Consider the following 19,679-nt stretch of genomic DNA (forward strand, 5'->3'; position numbering starts at 1 on the left):
GTTATTTTAAGGGCATCTAGGAGCTTCTGCTTATGATTATTTTTAACTAGTACTGTGGCATCAGAAAACATGATACTATTAATCCCCGAACTTTTTCATCAAAGGATCTCTCCTGGAATAATGCAAAGTAACTTGTTGCATCATAAGTCAACTCCAATCTTATCACACAGAAGGTTATACAAAAACAATTTCATTTCAGTTTACCTGACAAGCCTGCTTGTTCATGTTTTACACAGAAAACCCAGTAAAATGCAGACCCTTGCTCTCTTTCAAAGATAAATTCACTATCTTAAGTCATCTGCTCAAGTGGCAAATATTCCAAGCTACTCCAACGCCTTCCTCCTTCCCAGCCCCCAGACTGTTTTAGCAAAACCAGCATAATTTTGTGTCCTACTTACTAGCTGGTGCTGATGACCACAAAAGATTTCTGCAAATTACAGAGAACTGTGATAGCTTACGGGGACATATGAGTGCATTAATCCTGCAGGATTTCACACAGAAAAAGGACACTTTTACCTCAAAGATGAAATAAGCTTGAAATAAAAAAGCTAGCTCCTTGAATTAAAAAAAAAAATTCCATCGAACTGCTGTGAAGCAAAAAGACCAATGCCTTTACCTGATTAGAATTGACAGAGATTGACTGAATCTTTCAGGGGATTAATGCATTTGTCTTTCAAATCCCAAGACCCAGATTCTAATTCGATCACAAATAAAATGTCTGCTGTCATGGCACAACCTGTAGCACAGCGCTCTTCTGGTAAGCTGGGAAAAGTTTTAGAACAAATACTTAGGGTTGAACTTTATAGCAAAAATGAATCCAGCCTAGACTAAGGCATCTACTAACATGTTCTTGATAAAAAATAACTGTTATGTAAGGAAATAGCAGGAAATGTGTATATACACAAGGCTTTCCTGTCATTTTGTGTATATACATTCTAAAGTTACACCTTGCAAAGGCAAAAACCAGAAGAACTTACACCTATATATTTATATGTGTATGTATATATATGTATTATATTTAAGTATATATATTATCATTTATATATATATAAATAATTGAAGTTGCCTAGAGGTACCTACCTTTGCACAATGTAATTGTTTTTGTGAGGAAATTAACAAGAAATACACATATAAACTCCTTTGATTTCTTAATTCAAAGGAAGAAGAAGACCAGGACCAGTGAAAAGGACTGAATATCCTGCCTGGCAATGTCCAAAGAGGACATAATCAACCTATACTGAAATATGGATGGAAAGTGAACACGAATTTCAATAAGTAAGGCTGCAGTGATGCTGTTCTAGCATTAAAAATCACAAGAAATTTTTGAGAAACACACTGTAACTGTTTTAATATGCAAGCATTTCTGTTAAACATGTTTCAGCATTTCCTTTCTGATAGAGAAGATTTGACATGGTTCAATTTCCTGCATTTTACTTAGCCTATGATCAATATTTTTCTTCCTCCAAGAAGTACAAACTTTAAAAATAAGCAAACAAATGCATAGCACAGTCACTTTGACATTCACCTCGAGAAATCCTGAAACAGTACAATGGTGATTATCTTTCCTTATAAATCAGTTTTAGAGAAAATATTACATCCCTAAAATACAAGGTTATTGCAATTCCCTGTGTTCCCTGTTTGGTTCAAAATAAATGCTTAGATAATCTTCAGTTTAACAACATATGTATTCCTGAGCTATAAGGTCGGTACTCACTAATTTATCTGGAGAGACTTTCGAAGTTATTAATAGCTATTGATACTATTCTCAGCAAAGACACTTACAGTGCCAATCCAGCACACCCATCTGTCCGATTACATTTCTAAAGACACTGCAGAAATGACGGCGAGCATTTAAATGTGGTTCTGTGAGAGCTCTCTGGAGATCACCTTTATTTCAACAAAAGTACTCTCAAAGCCAGCCTCAAGTTTAAGAAAGATTTCCTTAAACAAGTAAAATTTTAACTCCACAATATAAGGAAGGCAAAGCAGTATCACCTAATTGGAGTACTGTTCCATGAACCACAGTGGTTTCATTATCTAAGAATTTCCCACATTTTGTTAGTTCCACTACCACTATAATTGAAATAATTACAAAATGAAAACACATATCATACTAAAAAAAAAAAAAAACCAGGTGAGAAATATAACTTCACACACCTTAAAAGTGAGTGAAAACTTTACAAAGTTTTCACACTAGATCCCTTCAGTGATTTTAGTGCTTTAGTAATCCCCTCCCTCCCCCTTTTCTTTCTGGCTACAGATAAATATGCAATATACTTCTCTCCAAGATTTTTGTTAGAAATACTGGTCCAGTCATGTAAATATTTACAAGTGAACATAAGATTCACTCTGGCTACACAATCACTGCAGACTGGATCTGTTGAAAGTAAACTTGAATAAGCATCTACCTGATTAGACCCTATGCTTTTGAACTAAACTGAGTAATACATCAGAATCATTTAAAAGTAGATTTACTGTTAGCAGTTAGCAGAAATTTCAAGAAAAAAGCTCAGTCTCTGACTAACTAACACCTCACACAACAACAGCTAAAGCTATAAAATTAGCCTTTAAAACAGTACATGACTACATGGGCTGCACAGTTTGAGACTGATAATGAAGCAGCATTGCAGAAAGTTGAGAGGCCATGTATTTTTGGACAGAAAATCTGTAGAATTAAAAAAAAATATTCACTTACTATTATTTTAATAAAGCTGTTCATATGGCCCCAAGTGAATTTTTCTTTTAGGTTGTCATTGCTTGAATTAACTTACCTGCTTTGCTATTGACTATTCATTGCACAAATTGCACTCTATTCCTCAATTAGTGGAATTATAGAATCATTAAAGTTGGAAAAGACCTTCAGGATCATCTAGTCCATCCTATGACTGAACACCACCATGTAAATTAAACCATAGCACCTAAATGCCATGTCCAGTCATTTCTTGAACACCTTCAGGGATGATGACTCCACCACTTCCTGGGGCAGCCTATTCCAAAGTCTAACCACCCCATCCAGTGAAGAAATTTATCCTGATGTCCAACCTGAACCTCCCCCTGCACAGCTTCAGGCCATTTCTCTTGTCCTGTTGTTAATAATCTCAGTTTATAAAGTTTCTTTAATGAGAAATCCTGTAATAGCAGATTGAAGCTACTGCATAAATTGAAATTATATCCCTATAGCCTCATCTACATTTCAGGCAAAAGAAAAGTCCATGTCTTCTTAGGAGGGATTGTGCAGACAGATTGCTGCAGGAAAGCAAAATGACTGGGACAAAAAGAATGGCCAGTTTACACTTCTTTCTTACCTATCACACTTGGCAATGTCTGCAGTCTTCTGGCACTATGGGTATTTCTAAGGAGTTTGTTAGGGCCAAAGATACCTGTATCTAACTCAGAAAGAATCTAGTATCATCTACAAAGCAAAGGCCATGAAGCTTCCATTAACACATGTATAAGCCAAGAGATCTTAGAAGAATATCCAGTTTTAGTACAGGATATGTCTTCCCAGAGGCAACAAGCCTGGTAGAACATATAGCAGCTTGCTATAAAATGTTAACTAGCATAAAGTTGCTCTCTACTGCCAAAGAAATCAGGATTAAACTTTTAATTAGTTCACTAGTTCACCATAATTTTCTTTCCTAGACCCATCATTTTTTTCTTTCCTCATTTGGGTAGTTTTGAACAGCTATCCGGTCACTCGCTACTTGCCTTTTTTTTTTTGTTTTGTTTTGTTTTTGTTTTTGTTTTTTTTTTTAATTTTCCTTACAGAAACACTTAATCTCATTCACCTGCAGGTGTATTTACCAATCATAGAATCATCTTCACGCTCATCTCTGTATACTCTACAAACATGTAAATCAGCCCTGCACTGGTTTCTCGGGAACCAGTCAAGCCCCTGCTGCTTTATCTCACAAAAAATTCTGTATTATCATAATGTCACAGTATCAGTGGTGGTAATAACTGGCAAGAGAACAAAGATGTGAGTATCACAGAATCATAGAATGGCTTATGTTGGAAGGGACATTAAAGACCATCCACTTCAAATCACCCTGTCATGAGCAGGGACACCTCCCACTAGAGGTTGCTCACAGTTCCATCCAACCTGGCCTTGAACACTTCAGGGATAGGGCATCCACAGCTTCTCTGGGCACCCTGTTCCAGTGCCTCACCACCCCTACAGTAAAGAATTTCTTCCCATGTATGGTATTGGTAAAGCTAAGGATGACATGCACAGGATATTATATGCACAAAGGTTCCCAAAACCCAGGAAAAAAGGATAACAGCCGATCTGGTTTAAGTAATTTTTTTTTTTCATTACTTAGTAGATCAGTAGAGAGAAAGCAAGTTTTTTTTTTAATCTTTGATAATAAATCTAAAAATCTGAGTTAAGTACTTTGACAATTCTTAAGCTTTAACTACTCAGGAACAAACTAATTTGTTCAGGTCAAGAACAAGAGACATCAAAATTTTATGGCAAAGCATTGTCACTTTAACATGCTATAAAACATAAAACTAAAGTGTAAGAATAAGAGTATTCAGCCTCATGCACAATGAATAATGAGAGCACACCCCAAAAATCAAAAAAATGAAACCCATATATTCTAAGTTTGCTGCACAAAACCCTGTTGCGGTCAGAAATGAGAGATGCCTGCCCCAAAACCAAGAGGACTACAAGGCAAGACTAACAGGTACCACCTATAACCAGTTGTGGCTTTGTTTCGAATTTCAGGGCTTTGTAATTGACTGCTTAGTCTTCTTTAAAGCTGTAAACAGCAACATAAAATCAAAATGCCACACAGCTATGAGCAACATCTCCTGCAGTTAATGAACATCTGTGTAATGTGCATGTGTTTCATAAACTCCCATTAAAGTAACAGAAAGGCCAAATCCCAATTTGCTGTTAGAAGGGCAGATGTATTTTAACTAGCCTTCCCATTATTCTGACCAGCATTCCAGTCTTCTCAGGACTCCTATCAGTCATTAATACCATATTGTCTTCGTGTCTATACACAGCAATTACATTATACACGTGTTTTCAAGACAAGGATAGTAATGGAATTACTATGAAGTTCAGGACACATGATAATTTACCATCAAGTCACAGGGTTTTCAAGTCCAAAGAGATTACCTTGCTCAAATTGTATTTATCTTCTCCATTGATTATGATTACTTGTGGGGACAGTACAAATGCTCTGCTTCAAGTAATAATAAAAATATAATCCTCATTGAAGCTTATACAAGATATGCAAGATACAAGCCCTTGAGGCATGAAGTATTTTTCTGGTTGCCAAATCTTCTTTTCCAGACATCACAAATGCAAGATGCATTCCCAATGCAATGATGCCTGCATGCTTTTTCTTAAATATTATACGTTATGGAGTAAACAGACGAAAACATACAAAACCCCCAACCCTACCATATAATGTAATTTTATAAACTAGTTGCAGACTTTATGATCCAGCATATGTCTCTGTATTTCTAAAGCAATAGCAGTACGGCACAAAACACACTTCAAAAAGCTTTTCTGCTACTGAAACTTCTACTCAAACATGTATGTTTTTTTGCCAAAACTATGTCTCTGAACTCAGACTGGACATGTCGCTACTTCATACAAAAGCACTGGGGTTTGGCACTATGAAAATAGTTGCAGGAGTATCAGTAAGCAGTAATACAAACACAGAATTTATGTACATTCAATGTTGCAATAACAGATTAGTCTATTGGCCCACCCAGAGTTTTATAATGCTGACGGGGATGATCACAGGGTATGATGATCTTCTCCAAAGACAGATATTGCTACTGGATTCCTTCAGTTTAAACATAAGTTCATTGAAAAATGTGGAAGATTATTAATATCAGTTCAATAATAACTCTGCAAGGTCTTATCCACTGTAGATAAGTGCTACATATTCAGCATACATGGGACATGTCTAATGTGCTTACGCACCAGAAGGATAGTGATGTTTAACTACACAGAAAACATGAACAACTTACGTTGATGCTCTTGTAACGCAACTATTTGGGGTTGTAGATGAACATTTAGAGACTTTTAAATGCAGTGCTTGAGCATGTATGAAAATCACCAATGGCAAGTGAAATCTACCTAAGAATAATACCAGAAAGCTACTGGAGAAAATTTGCAGAAGCAGCACAGAAAGCTCTCTGATAAACTACCTGGTTTTCCTGTTTGCATTATCACAAGGATTCTCCTCATTACTTTGGTTTTACAGAAGGATGAATGAGATGAGAATTTTGTTTTGATTAAAAACTACAAAAGGAGTTACTGAAATGCATTACCTCTTCAAAGTTCAGAGGCAGAAGTAAATTTACAGTTGTGAGATGCATTTGGTCTTCTGTTAGCTTAACACAAATACATCAGTCAAAGCCTCTGAGGAAAACAAAACTCTAAAACATTTACCACTTAATTCTCAACATTCCTTTAACATCAGCAAAAATGACAAACTGGGGGGGGGGCGGGGGGGGGGGGTGAGGAACCAAGCACCAAAAAAGAGTAATTTTGAAATGCTGATTTTCAAAATATGAACTGAATGACAAAATGCTTTTAACCCAAAAGTGATGAAAAGAATGATCAGTGTCTGAATTTTTCATCCACTAAGTACACAGTAACAAAATCATCAGTTTGCAAGCTACATAATGCCCATGTCCAAACAACTGCTACAACTGAGTCTTTTCACTTCAACAGTTGTGTTACCTTCCATGCTAACACATGGGCCCCAAGTTTCTCCCTCAACGTAAAAAATCCAGGTATCACTGAAATGGAGATTGGACAGAGTAGGAAAAAACCTGACCTAACTGTCAAAGCATTTTAGGGTACTCTGTATGTAAGTATTTCTATTAGGCACATCTGTTCCTGGTAAACCACTAAATATTAAACTGTGTAGAAAATATGATTATGAAGTCTCCTATTTACAACCCAGCTAGTCAATCTAACTACTAACTACTTTAATTTTTTTTCTTTATGTTAACTCAAACCATTTAAAAACAAGGTGTTACAATTATGTTCTAAGAATAGAAGGACATAAAATCACATCAGAGAGATTTACTGGCTCAACAGAAAAAGTGAAAGACATGGGTTACAAATTCACTTGTTTCAGCAATGTTCTAGGAACATTTAGAAAGCAATAAAACAATTTTTCTTATTGGTCCTAACTGGGAGAAAGAATCAAGGAGATAAGATCTATAAGCAGAAAAAAAAATAGAAGAACACCATAGTCAAGCATGTAAACTAAACACAACCTATGCAAGAGCTGGAAGAAGACATTTTTTAGATATAGCAGAAATAGATAAGAGGAATAGGAAAATATGATGGAAACAAACCAAACAGTCAAGAGTTCATGATTATGCTGAAACAGAAAGTGAAACTAGGGATGTGGTGGTTTGACCCTCTCTGAAGGCCAGGTACCCACCAAAGCTGCTCTATCACTCTCCTCTCAGCTGGACAGGGTAGAGAAAATAGAAGATGAGGCTCATGAGTTAATCAGAATCACAGAATCACAGGGTTGGAAGAGACCTTCAAGATCATCAGGTCCAACCCATGCTTAAACACCTCAACTAAACCATGGCATCGAGTGCCACATCCAATAGTTTTTTAAACACCTCCAGAGATGGTGACTCCACCACCTCCCCAGGCAGACCATTCCAGTACTTTATCACTCTTTACATAAAAAACTTTTTCCTGATATCCAACCCATATTTCCCTTGGTGCAGCTTAAGACTGTGTCCTCTCATTCTGTCAGTTGATGCCTGGAGAAAGAGACCAAACCCCACCTGACTACAGCCACCTTTCAGGGAGTTGGAGAGAGCAGTAAGGACAGGGAGAGGTCACAAACTGATTACAGTCATAGACAAAACAGATGTGACTTAGGGAAATTACTTGAATTTATTACCAAAATCTGAGTTGCATAATGAGAAGTAGAACACACTGAAAAGCACCTTTCTCCCAAACTCTCCCTCCTTCCCAGGCTTAACTTCACCCCTGATTCTCTATCTTCTCCCTGCCAGTGGCAATGGGAGATGGGGAATAAGGATTACAGTCAGTTCATCATGTGCTGTTTCTGATACTGCTTCTTCCTTAGGAGGAGGGGTCTTTCACCTGCTCCAGTGTCAGGTTGCTCCAACAGGAGACAGTCCTCCATGAAATTCTCCAGCCTGAGTCCTTCCCACAGACTGCAGCTCTTCACAAACTGATCCAGTGTGGGATCCTTCCTGCCAGGAGCCTGTTCCAGCACAGGCTTCCCATAGGGTCACAGCCTTCTTATGGCATTCACCTGCTCTGGTGTGCTGCTCCTCCACTGGCTGCAGATGGATCTCTGCAGCCCTATGGACCTCCACAGGCATCAGGGGCACAGGTATCTCACCGTGGTCTTTCCCATGGGCTGCAGGGGAATCTCTGCTCCAGTGCCTGGAGCACCTCCTTGCCTTCCTTCCCTGACCTCCATGTCTGCAGAGTGGTTTGTATCACATATTCTCACTCTTTTCTGGCTGCAATTACTTCTGTGCCATTTTTCCCCCCTCTTCTTAAATACACTATTGTAAAATCATAGAATGGCCTGGCTTGGAAGGGACATTAAAGATCATCCACTTCCAACAACTCTATCATGAACAGGGACATCTTCCACTAGACTGGGCTGTTTAGATCCTCATCCAACCTGGCTGTAAACATTCCCAGGGATGGAGCATGCACAGCTTCTCTGGACAACCTGTTCCAGCATCTCACCATCCTCAGAATAAAGAATTTTTTCCTAAAATTTCTAACCTAAACCTCCACTCTTTCAGTTTGAAGCCATTCCCACTTATCCTTTCACCTCATGCCCTTGTAAAAAGTTTCTTTCCATTTTTCTTGTAAGCTCCTTTCAGATACTGAAAGGACACAATTAGGTCACCCCAAAGCCTTCTCTTTTCCAGCCTGAACAATTCCAATTCTCCTAGCCTTTCCTCATAGGAGGAGTGCTCTATCCCTCTGAACAACTTGGTGGCCCTGCTCTAGATTTGCTCCATTAGGTCATTGCCCTTTTTGTGCTGGGGACCCCAGAGGCAGAAGGTCTCACAAGAGTGGAGTAGAGGGACAGACTCACCTGCCTCAATCTGCTGGCCACACTGCTTTTGATGGTGGGATTGTTGTCACAGAGATTTTATTACCATCACTGATTGGCTCAGCCTTGGCCAGGAGAGGGCCCATCTTGGAATGGGCTGGCATTAGCTCTGTTGGACATGGGGGAAGCTCCTAGCATAGTCCCCCTAGCAGCAAACCCTGGCCATGCAAACACAATACAAGGGAAGAATCCCATGGAACAAGCAGACACAATGCCACAGAGAGAGTGAACACTCCAGGACAGGAGTTAAGGATCAAACCACTGAAATTATTCAAGTACCTAAAGAAAGAAGTTGAGTTGCAGGCACACAAGCAAAAAAAAAAAAAAAAAAAAAAAACAAGAGCAATTGGATGCCCACAGGCATCACTATCTTGCATCAAATGCAAGCCAAACTGAGGTAGCTTATTCTCCCTCACCTTCCATAAGAGAAAGGCAATTTAGCTCATGCTTATCTTGAGATCCAAGCACACACAAAATGAGTTAATACAAACCACGTTGCACTCTATTAATCTCCAGGCTTGTCCTGCAGCTACTTATTGCTTTGCCTACTAGCTGGGATGCAGTACTCAAAACCCCAACAGGGCTAACACCTAAGTACTGCCAAGCCTGAATTTCAGAGCTGCCTCCATTTGCATCCTTAAAATTCCACAAGACTTCGAAGTTCATACACTCAGAAGCACTTGAGTTTGACAACACTGAGTACCCACTTGTCACCATACAAGATCCAGGAACTTAATTCAGCATCCACATCCTCCTAAATGAGGTGTCAGTCAGACAGTCCCACTCAAAGAGATCCTTATGAAGTGCAGTGGTAGCTCCAACTTGGCTTCCAAATACAGCTTGAGAAAGCAAGGCCTTGTCATATATTTACTAGTCAGAGAAGTCCTAACTTATGGATCAGATCTGTCCTTAAAATCACACTGTCACAACTTCTGTGCCGTAGGAACACCCCAGTCATATCAACACTCTTTAAAAGCCAAAGCTGTCATTCTTTTAATGGTCAATTCTTTTTAGATAAATGAACACTCGTTTAGCTCCAGTTTTTCAGGCCATTCAGGCATTCATTCAACCTCACTTGCCCTACCTCAAAAAACTCTTCAGTACACACAACAGCATCTTCTCCCTGCTTAGCCTTGCATCCTAGCAAGTTCTTCCTCTCAAAGTCCCCTACATATATGTTTGGAGTCTTTTCATTTATTCACCTTTTAGCTAAATGCTCTCCTAATCAATCAAGTAACTCCAAAAACCTGTCTGGACTGGCAGAGGAAAAAGTGGAGTCTTGCCTCACCCACTCCTCATGACTCCTGATCTACAAGACCTTAAAAAGAACTGCATCCTATGTTCCCTAAGCTTCTACTACCTGTCCTTGTGCAGCCTTTGACACTCTTCCCTGATTGCACAGGACAGCATAGCATAGCTGCCTTGAATACAGCCTCTTCTGGTTGTTCATAGCTATAACCACAGGCCTGCCACAGGCCTCTTCACCCTGAGCACAGCACGAATGCAGGGTGACAACTAGTCAAGGTGCTCCAACTAGAGACAGCTACCTATGAACAAGAGTTCAGCCACTATCCTTGATCAATCTGTGTAACCAGTGGAGTCTCCAGGATGAATGCATCTGCTTCATAGTAAGGGTATTTCAAATTCTCAAGAATTCTTCACCTCCTGTTGCAGTATGGGGCTCCAGGACCACATATTGATTTGCACCTCATGATGCCTCAGCTGAGAAACATGATTTGCTTGGAACTCTGCAACAGCAATTTACCATGTGCTGAATTCTAAACATCTAGTCATTTGGCCTTCTGCAGCAGGCACTAAGATCATGCAATCAGCTTGGTTAAATTCTGTATACAGCCATTTCCAGATCTTTTCCCATGGATTCTCCTTTAAGAGTATTCATAACAACTTATTTCCTTCAAAGATTTAAAGACATGCTACCTACACAGTTTTAGAATGAATTTTCAAATATGCGGTTATGTTCTTGTCATTTTGTCTACACATTTCCTTTTCCTTCTGGAATATGATGATGAGTGTTCAAACACAAGTTTGTATTACATTCTTGCTGGTGCTCTTTGAAGTTTTTTTTTCTGTTTAATTTCTTTTCTGGAGCTGAGATTTGCATATCACCCTTACAACTTCTGCTCCTTCATTTTAGGAAAGAGAAGTCTTCCACTCAAAACTCAGCTTCTCATCCATAAAGTTCATTTTGCTTCTCCTACTCCCTCATGACCAAGGTCTTGAAGCTTGCTGACCCAAGATCTCTAAGTAGACATTTTCCCTTCACTAATGTACTTTTCTGAATGATGTTTCCACTTCCAAAAATGCTTGGTATCTGTTTGGTTCTGATTACGTCTTTTGAGTTGTACAATCTGATAAAATCTCCTGATGTTGAAATGGGGGTAGAACTTCCCTCAAACACTCAGCAAATTGCCTTCAATACCAAGCATTATTTTTTTCTTCACTAATAAATTCCCTCCCTTCACTAACTGGCAATTAAATGTCAAATGAATCAAATAAACTGGGATGCTCCAATTGTTCAGTTTAGTTGACAGCAATCTCATGATCTAGGCATTAACATTCTTTACTTTCACAATCAATTTCTCCAGTGCTGTTTCTGCCACAGGTTTTTTCTGTGTTTCTGCCACAAGACAGCCAGCCCAGTCAGAAAGCTTTTCCATTTCCAGTAGGTTTCTCCCTGTCTAATCCTTGTGTTTCACCCAGTCACGGCCACAGACTGAAAAAAACTATTCCCTTGAGAAGAATATTATATCTGCAAGACAAGTATTGTGCCGTATCACCAAATCTGATGCTCAGCCAGCCGTCTGAAAGTTTAGGAACATGTTCTGCTTTGTTTCTGTGAGACAGACTTCATGAACCTTAATCTCACCCTTTGTTCTCTTTCCCCATCATCATCCTCTGAAGCACTTTCACTGGCATTCTACTTGCCTCCAGCTTTGGCACAAATCCTCATCTACAAGGGACTACTTGCACTCAGAGTGCTCTGCTAAGCACCCCAGTGAACTTTTCTCAAGCATAAACACTCAGGATCCTTTGGTCATATTTGGGTTCTCTATGGGGGAAGGTACAAGGGAAGAAGAAATTTGTTTTGTTCTGGTTCTCTTCCCTGGACTGAAAAAGAAAATGAACCTGAACTTCCTGGGTAATTTTAAACTAGTCCCAAGATCTCCCAGTAAAAGTGTTCATGGCAATCAGTGTTCTCAAGGAAGCTGCTCCACTGGTTCACCTTTTGGGCAACCAGCTTTAAGTTTCCCATCTTCTCCATCCTCACCGCCTTAAGACTTCTGACCCAACTGATAAAACCCACAGTTGATGTTGCTCCTGAACAAGATGCTAGGTAGAACACTACCCTACCACTAAAGTGAAAGTTTGCATCTCTCCTTTCCTACTGATGGAAAAAGTCTGTAATCCTATTAACTGCAACAGCTGTAAATAGTTGCTGTTCCAAAGCAGTCCCACGTGGCCTGGGATGGCCCTGCCTCCTTTAAACTCTTGAGCTCCAAGAACAATCATTCTCACCCAAAGTCAGTAAAGCCTTCTGTTCTTTAGCTCAGTACATTCAAATTAAGTAGTTCCTCTAAATAAATATTTTTGTACAGTGTTTCATGAATCTTCTTTTCAAGCCACAGTCTCCTATTCCCCCTCCCCGACTGACAATGGTCTCTTTACCCACATTTTGAGATTTCCACACTCTTCTTTCCTGGATTGTGTCCTGAGTTATTCATCTTAATAGTTCCCCTGGACTCAGCCTGGAACCTCCCTTTAAGTCACTTGCTCAGTCATCTAATCATACCCTTAATCCTTCCTGGCAAATCCAACCTCAACCAGCTACTCAAGCTGAGAGAAAGAAGGAAGCCCTGCCCTAACAATCACATGGAACTGGTCCCATGCCCTTACAGAAATAAGGGCATGGAATTCCTAGATCGTATTTCCTGATAGTAACTGTTCCTCTGACCACCTTTTTTTGTGGCTCTTGATGACCGCTAAGAACATGTTTTTGACCTTTCTATTTCTTCTTGAAGATTATGGCTTCCTAAATTATGTCCTTCAGCCTCCTAGGTGAATATATGGTTACAATGGATTTTGGGCTTTCATGAACGGGATCTGAAAAGTAGTCAAGGGTGGAGAGAAAAAAGTAATTTTTCAACAAATGAACAAGCAAAAGCATCAAGCTAATGCTGAAAATGCATTTGATAATACATTTGGGGAAAAAGTCACAGAACACTGCTACTACTCCCAAATGCAAGACTTCAAAAACCAAAACCACAAACCAATCAACTTTAGACAGCATGCTTAATGCTAAAAGAAATTGTAACATCAACTCAAAATCAATTTAGGCTCACTATATACTTGGTCTTTTGGGGTTTTTTTTTTTTTTTTTTGGGTCTCAGAAAAGGTAATTTGCTTTTTAAATAGCACAAAGCAGGGGAGGAAAATGATCAAATTTTTAATGTACAAAAATAAAGCAGCACAAGACTCAGTGGGATGTTCTGGCACAGTTCTACACAAGTGTCATCACAGGAGTCCAAGGCAGCAGGAGAAAACACCTACTGGCAAGTCAATCTTGCTGAATAGAGAGAACAGGGCTAAAGACACACAGGTGTTCAATAAAAAATGGAAGTGGGAAATGGAGAGAATAAGTGTAGGAGTAGTAGTGGGAATAAAATTTCTTCACATTTTGTTGTGTAATTTTGCTGTGTAGTAGTGTTTCAGTATGATTTATTGTGTAATGCTATTGCATAGCATCATTTGTTGAGCAACTTTGCTGCGTGGTATAGTTTTTTATTTAATGATATTGAACATTAGGCAATGGTCTTGCATGCCATAATTTGTGTTTTCTGTTGAGCAACATTACTGTCATAGCTCTTAACACAAAGGTGAATTGCATGAATTCATAACAGTGCTGAATTCACAATTTTAACATTATCATAGAATGGTTTGGGTTGGAAGGAACCTTAAAGATCATCTACTTCCAACCACCCTTCCATGGGCAGACACACCTTCCACCAGAATTTCAGAGCCTCATCCAACCTGGCCTTGAACAATTCCAGGGACGGGGCATCCACAAGTTCTCTGGGCAACCTGTTCCTGTGCCTCATTACCCTTGCAGGAGAGAATTTTTTTCCTGTTATCTAAACTTACTCTCTTTCAGTCTGAAGGCATTACCTTGTTCTATCACTACATGTCCTTGTAAAAAGTCCCTCTCCGGCTCTTGTGTCACACCCCTTTTAGGTACTGAAAGTATGCTGTATGTTGACTCAGAGATGGCAAATGGAGACAATTATTTTTATCTAAATAAAGAAACATGCAGAAAAGCAGCAAACTGAGCAGGTATTTTTGCAGAACTTAGGGCATTAAAAATTATTTCACTGAAGAGCCACACAGCATTGTCTCATGAATAACACTTTCTTATCCTGAGCTACCTTGTCACTACAATGTGACATATTACATGTTTCACCAATCCCTATCTGACGGTAAAAACTACAGGAGAACCTTGTACCACATACTACTGGATATAAATAAGAACTGTAATGTGTTTTTCATGTGACTTAGGCTCTACTCAAAACTAGCCTTGAAGGGACCTGCTGTAATCCAAAATCTGAACAAGAAACTCTTCACAAGATAGGACTGATGACTTCATTACAATGGAATCCTGCTTTAACAGCAATGCTACCAAACTTAAAGCAAAAATTAAAAATTTTTCATTAGTAAATTAGTAAGACTTACACATATTTTAGGGGCAATAACAATGTGATCCTACTACTGCTTAACATCCTCCAAAGAAGCAGAAGAAAAAAGTTTGCTCTTTGTGTGTTATCACTGTTACTTATCATTACATTCTTAACATTTACTTGCTTTTTCTTTTTTTTCCCTCCTCTGATCATTTTTGCTTACAATAGACATGGTCTATTGACAGACTTAAATAACATTTTTGAAGTTGAGGATATATATCAGAACGTAAGTTATTTTTTTCAAATACATCAAGTAATTGGTAAGGTTATCAACTTTGTACCCACATCTATTTTTATATCCATCTGAAAATGTTTGATATTGATTGACTAGAATAGCATCTCTTTCATTCATTACCTGGCAGTCTATGAACAATTGTATGTTGCAAGAGTCAGAAAGCAAACACTGGTAGATTACAATGCAGTGCTGCTGCAAGCATTTTTATTTGCTCTCATATTCTGGCAGTTTTTAAAAACAGAAGAGAAAAATAAGCATGCAGGCTCGATTTTTAAAATATAGCAAAACACAGAAGTTATGGAAAGGCAAATTGTGAAAAAAGTGAGCTCCTTCCATCTATAACATAAGATTAATTTATTATCTGACAGATGGCAGAAGGGAGGGGGGGAGGAAAAGCAAAGACTGCTGATGCAGTGAGCTTCCCGTCTGTAACGAAGGCCCCACATTCCCACCTATCACACCGCCACGAAATACATCCACAGTTGCATGCACTGCAGTTTCGCTCTGTGTGTTTCAAAACAGCTAAACCTCATCGTTGCGTGGACAATGAAAAAATGAAGAAAACATCCAGAGGAGTAAATGATCCTTCTGCCAGCTGCCCGTGGCTACTCACAATAGCAACCGTGAAAGCGACTCCTTTCATTTGACACACGAGACAGAACCATTCAGCTGACCAATAACACTTCCAGAGCTACCGGTCACTGCAGCAAGGTACCACCTCATTTGCTGTCCCAGCACTACAAGCTGCTTTTGCACATTTCTCCATATTCCAAGACATTTACTCTTCCTTCAGCATCTGCCACATTGCAGTCGTGGAGTGCCAATACAGGAGCGGAGCACATTGAAAACGGGAAACAGCAGGACTGACCCAAAGACATTTAATATAAAATGCAAAGCTGCCGCACTGGCGGTAACAACCATTTCCTCATTTCTTTTGCTGAACTCCACGCGATGTCGACGTGGGGCTCCCACCTGCCGCAGAGGCCAAAGACCGGCTGTGCCGGAGGGCCTCGCTTACCTCCGACATCAGATCCCCGTATGACAACCCCAAGGCACGCCGCGGCGGCAGAGAACCGGAGGAACCACGGCCCTGGGAAGCGGATTTCCCTACGTCCACCCGCGGGCGCCCGGGGGACGCGCTCACCTTGCCGCGGATCGATGCCCCGCGCACCCCGGGCCGCTACACGGGATTACGGCGGATAAACAAACACTGCACCGAGCGCGCCCGGAGGGGCGAGGAGGGCAGGCGGGAGCTGGGGGGAGGGGGTCTGCCCCCGCCGCGGCCCCATCCCGGGTAGCCGGAGCGCGCTCCGCGTCTCCCGGGAGATGGAGCCATTTTGAGCCGCTGCGCATCAGTGGCAGCGGGCGGGGGGCGCCGGGCACGGCGATGGCGGGGCCGCGGCCGCCCTGGCGCGTTACCTCGGATGCTCCAGGTCCAGCGGTAGAACTCGAGGGTGTCGTTCACCACGCTGGACACCAGGCCCATAGCGCTGGGGGGCTCGGCGGCGGCGGCACCCATGGTGAGCAGCAGCAGCAGCGGCGGAGCCGGCAGACCTGTCTCGGCGGGTGCGTCCGTGCCTCTGCGCCGGGGCTGCTGCTGCTGCTGCCCCTTCTACAGCCGGGGATGTGATTTAAATCTCTATCTCTCCGTATCTTCCCTCCAGACTCCGCCTCGCTCCCGTCACCGGCTCCCGTGCCCCGCGGGCAGGGCGGAGGGCGCGGAGGCGGGGGGCGGCGCGGCGGCGGCCGCGGCTCCGCAGCTCGGTGCTCCCGGCTCGGTGCGCAGCGCCCGGCGCGGTGCGGGCGGGCGCGTCACGTGGCCGCCGTCCCGCGGCCCCGGCGGCGCCCGCGGTGCGCGGCCCCACGGACCGGCCCGGCCGCGCAGGCGCCCGGCGGCCCCGCCGGAGCAGGTGCGGGCGGCGCGGGACCCGCTCCTCCTCCCTCGGAGGGCGTGCGGGGGGGCGAGAAGGCTCTTGTTATCTCAGCCCGGCTTTTTATGTTCAAATAGGATTTTTTATTTTTTATTTTAACAGAAAGGGGGAAAATGAGTATTTCAGCCAACTCCTAATTCCTTTCTTTCTTTTCTCTTTGTATAAGTTTGGATTTTTCTTCTCTCTTCCCCTCCTGCTACCCCTTGACAGACACACCGAGGATCCGGCGTGAGCGGTGTTGGCGTTACCTCCGTCTGTGCGTATCGAGGCTCTTCTGCTGCTTCCAGGAGCCCTCGCTAAGATCCCTTCTCCTCCCAGTACGGATAACACCAGCAACCGCAACGGGATCTCGCTACCTCCCTGCCCCACCCCCTGGTGGCACTTCCCTGACCAGCCTTCTCCAAGTGCCACCCAGCTGCCCTTCTCGCACCTCCCCTTATCTCCTGGACCAAGGCCTTTATGGTCGTTTCATGGAGCAGAGATATTCAGCTGCCCGGAGTGTTGCTGGGTGCTGCAGGAGAAGCATCCATTCTGCACCCTGTGTTTCAGTCCCAGCAAACCCTCTGGTGTAAAGGCACCACCTGCTCCTCACACTCTTTGCTTCTTATCTCCTTCTTGGCAGCTTGTCTGCCCCATGATCTTGCATAGTGCAGATGGCTGCATGACACCCTCGGGAGTGAGGGGCAGGAGGGGACCTGCTCCACCCAAGTTGCAAGCTTTCCATCTAGCAGGCAGCAGATCAGATGGTGTCTGCCTCTCCCTCCTCCAGTGCAGCAGCACCTCTGTCACTTGTTGTCACTTGGTCTTGGTGAGCACAGCTTGCACTCCTCCTCCTGGGTGAGTCAGACCGGCTTAGCTCCCGCACTGCTCTGGCTGCTGCGATCCCAGCCCTATGGACGGGAGAGGCACCCTGGCCATCACTGCTTACTCCACTGGAAGTAGAGTCACTGCACCAAAACCAGGTGGCTGGCAGTAGGGATCACCTGTGCTGGGAAAAGGAAGAGGAGCTGTGTCAACACCTGGAGGCCTCGATGGACAGGGAAGTCCAGCTTACCCCAATGCTGGCTGAAAGTTGGAGCGAAGCACGGTTATCACATGTGGATGTATGGACAGCTGCTACTTTTCTCACATGAGAACAGTCAATCAAAATTCTTCATGAATTACAGTGACTTGACTTATGCCTTGTTTTGATGGTGCTGATCGTGGCAGAAGGTCTGGTGAGAGCTGTGAAACGGATCTGTCACTGGGTAGGGCAAGGTGAACACCAACCTGCTTCTCAAGTTGCAGGCAGACAGTGTAGTGTTAACTGTGTTTCCTGTGCCTCCAAAAGGAGAAACTACTGGAGTGTATTGTTGGACATTTAGTATCTTGATATGTGGTTAGCATTGTCTAAAGCACAGCTTCAGAACTTTTTGTAACATTATCATTTAAATCAAAAGGAAACCAGGAGATTGAGTCATAATCCTCAAATTGGTATGTGGCCATTTGTGTTGGCCACATGCTGGAAACAGAACGGCTTCTGAGTGAATCAACATGACAAAGGATCGCACTTCCCTGCCCTGTTGGGCAAGATGTGGACTTAGGAGAGTGCCACCAACACAAGGAGTGAAGATCCACAGTCTACCAAAGAACAAAAAAGGAACAAGACATATTAGCAATATGAATACATATTTCTGTTAATAATTATTTGTATTATAGCTTACATATACTTATGTCTTTATTAGAATGCCTGTTTATTTTGTGGAAGTCTTTTTTGCACAACTGACACCAATAATTATTGTTTATAAAATGTTTATATCATCCAATTTACTGTTTCATCTGTTTCTGATTAGGTAACTTTTCTTGATGGCAATTAAATCCTTTATATTAGCAATATGATTGTACATAGATAATTTCATAGAGCCATTAAGGCTTGAGAGGAGCCACAACTGAGTTGCAGAGTTTGGACAACAGGGAGAAGATGAACTATATAACCAGAGTAACTTCCTCTGTGCTTTGAGATTGCCTTAAAAAATATGGTGAATCTTACAGCTAACTATTTTCATTAGTTTAGCTTTCAGCCTGGAAATATGTGGACATGCTTTTAAGATTAGGCCTGTGTCTGAGGCTTCCAAACACATCCCAGTTATTTTACATTTGTGCACCCAGCAGGGTATGTTACCTTAAGAATGCTGAGACTGTGTCTTCTACTTAAAGAGAGAAGAAGGAGGAAGGCATGCAAAGGCATAGTATCAAAATATCCTCCAGGGAAATCTCCAGCATGGTAGTCAGAAAATGATGATTTTTCAATAACATTAGTTAGCCAGAGTTGTTGTTTTCTACTTGATAATCTACTTATTCCTAAAACCTGGACATCTCAGATGGACTAGGAAAAGACAGATCTGTGGCAGCTGATCCCAGAGGAACACACATGAATTCCCAGCTGTGCTTCAGCCATTTGCCCAGTGCTCCAGGGTGCTTATGCTGGCAGCAGGCAACTGTGTGCTTTGGGAAGGGTGCAGAAGGTAACAGGAAGTTGTGGGACAGGTGGATCTAGGAAGCTCTCCTGCCAGTTCCCATTCCAGATACAAACTGTTTGTATTTCTTCCAGATTTTTTTTTGTAAAAAAACCCCAATGATATCTCATTTCAGAGCTGTTTCAAGGCATTTT

The 19,679-nt window shown here is 41.9% G+C and overlaps 1 protein-coding gene across 2 annotated transcripts in view; it reads right to left on the minus strand.

Moving 5' to 3' along the window:
* The window catches only part of ELOVL4 (ELOVL fatty acid elongase 4), a 33,719-nt gene extending 16,732 nt beyond the window's left edge, over positions 1-16,987 (minus strand). Inside the window, exon 1 of one of the 2 annotated variants that reach the window (XM_068183912.1) lies at positions 16,518-16,987. In XM_068183912.1, coding sequence (XP_068040013.1) covers positions 16,518-16,617 — 100 coding nt within the window. In that variant the 5' untranslated portion in view covers positions 16,618-16,987. Of the gene's footprint in view, positions 1-16,242; positions 16,496-16,517 lie in introns of those variants that run through there. The other variant, XM_068183913.1, reaches the window with a different exon arrangement.
* Positions 16,988-19,679: the final 2,692 nt, after the last annotated feature.

The sequence above is a fragment of the Anomalospiza imberbis genome, chromosome 3, assembly GCF_031753505.1.
Source record: "Anomalospiza imberbis isolate Cuckoo-Finch-1a 21T00152 chromosome 3, ASM3175350v1, whole genome shotgun sequence".
Lineage (NCBI taxonomy): Eukaryota > Metazoa > Chordata > Aves > Passeriformes > Viduidae > Anomalospiza > Anomalospiza imberbis.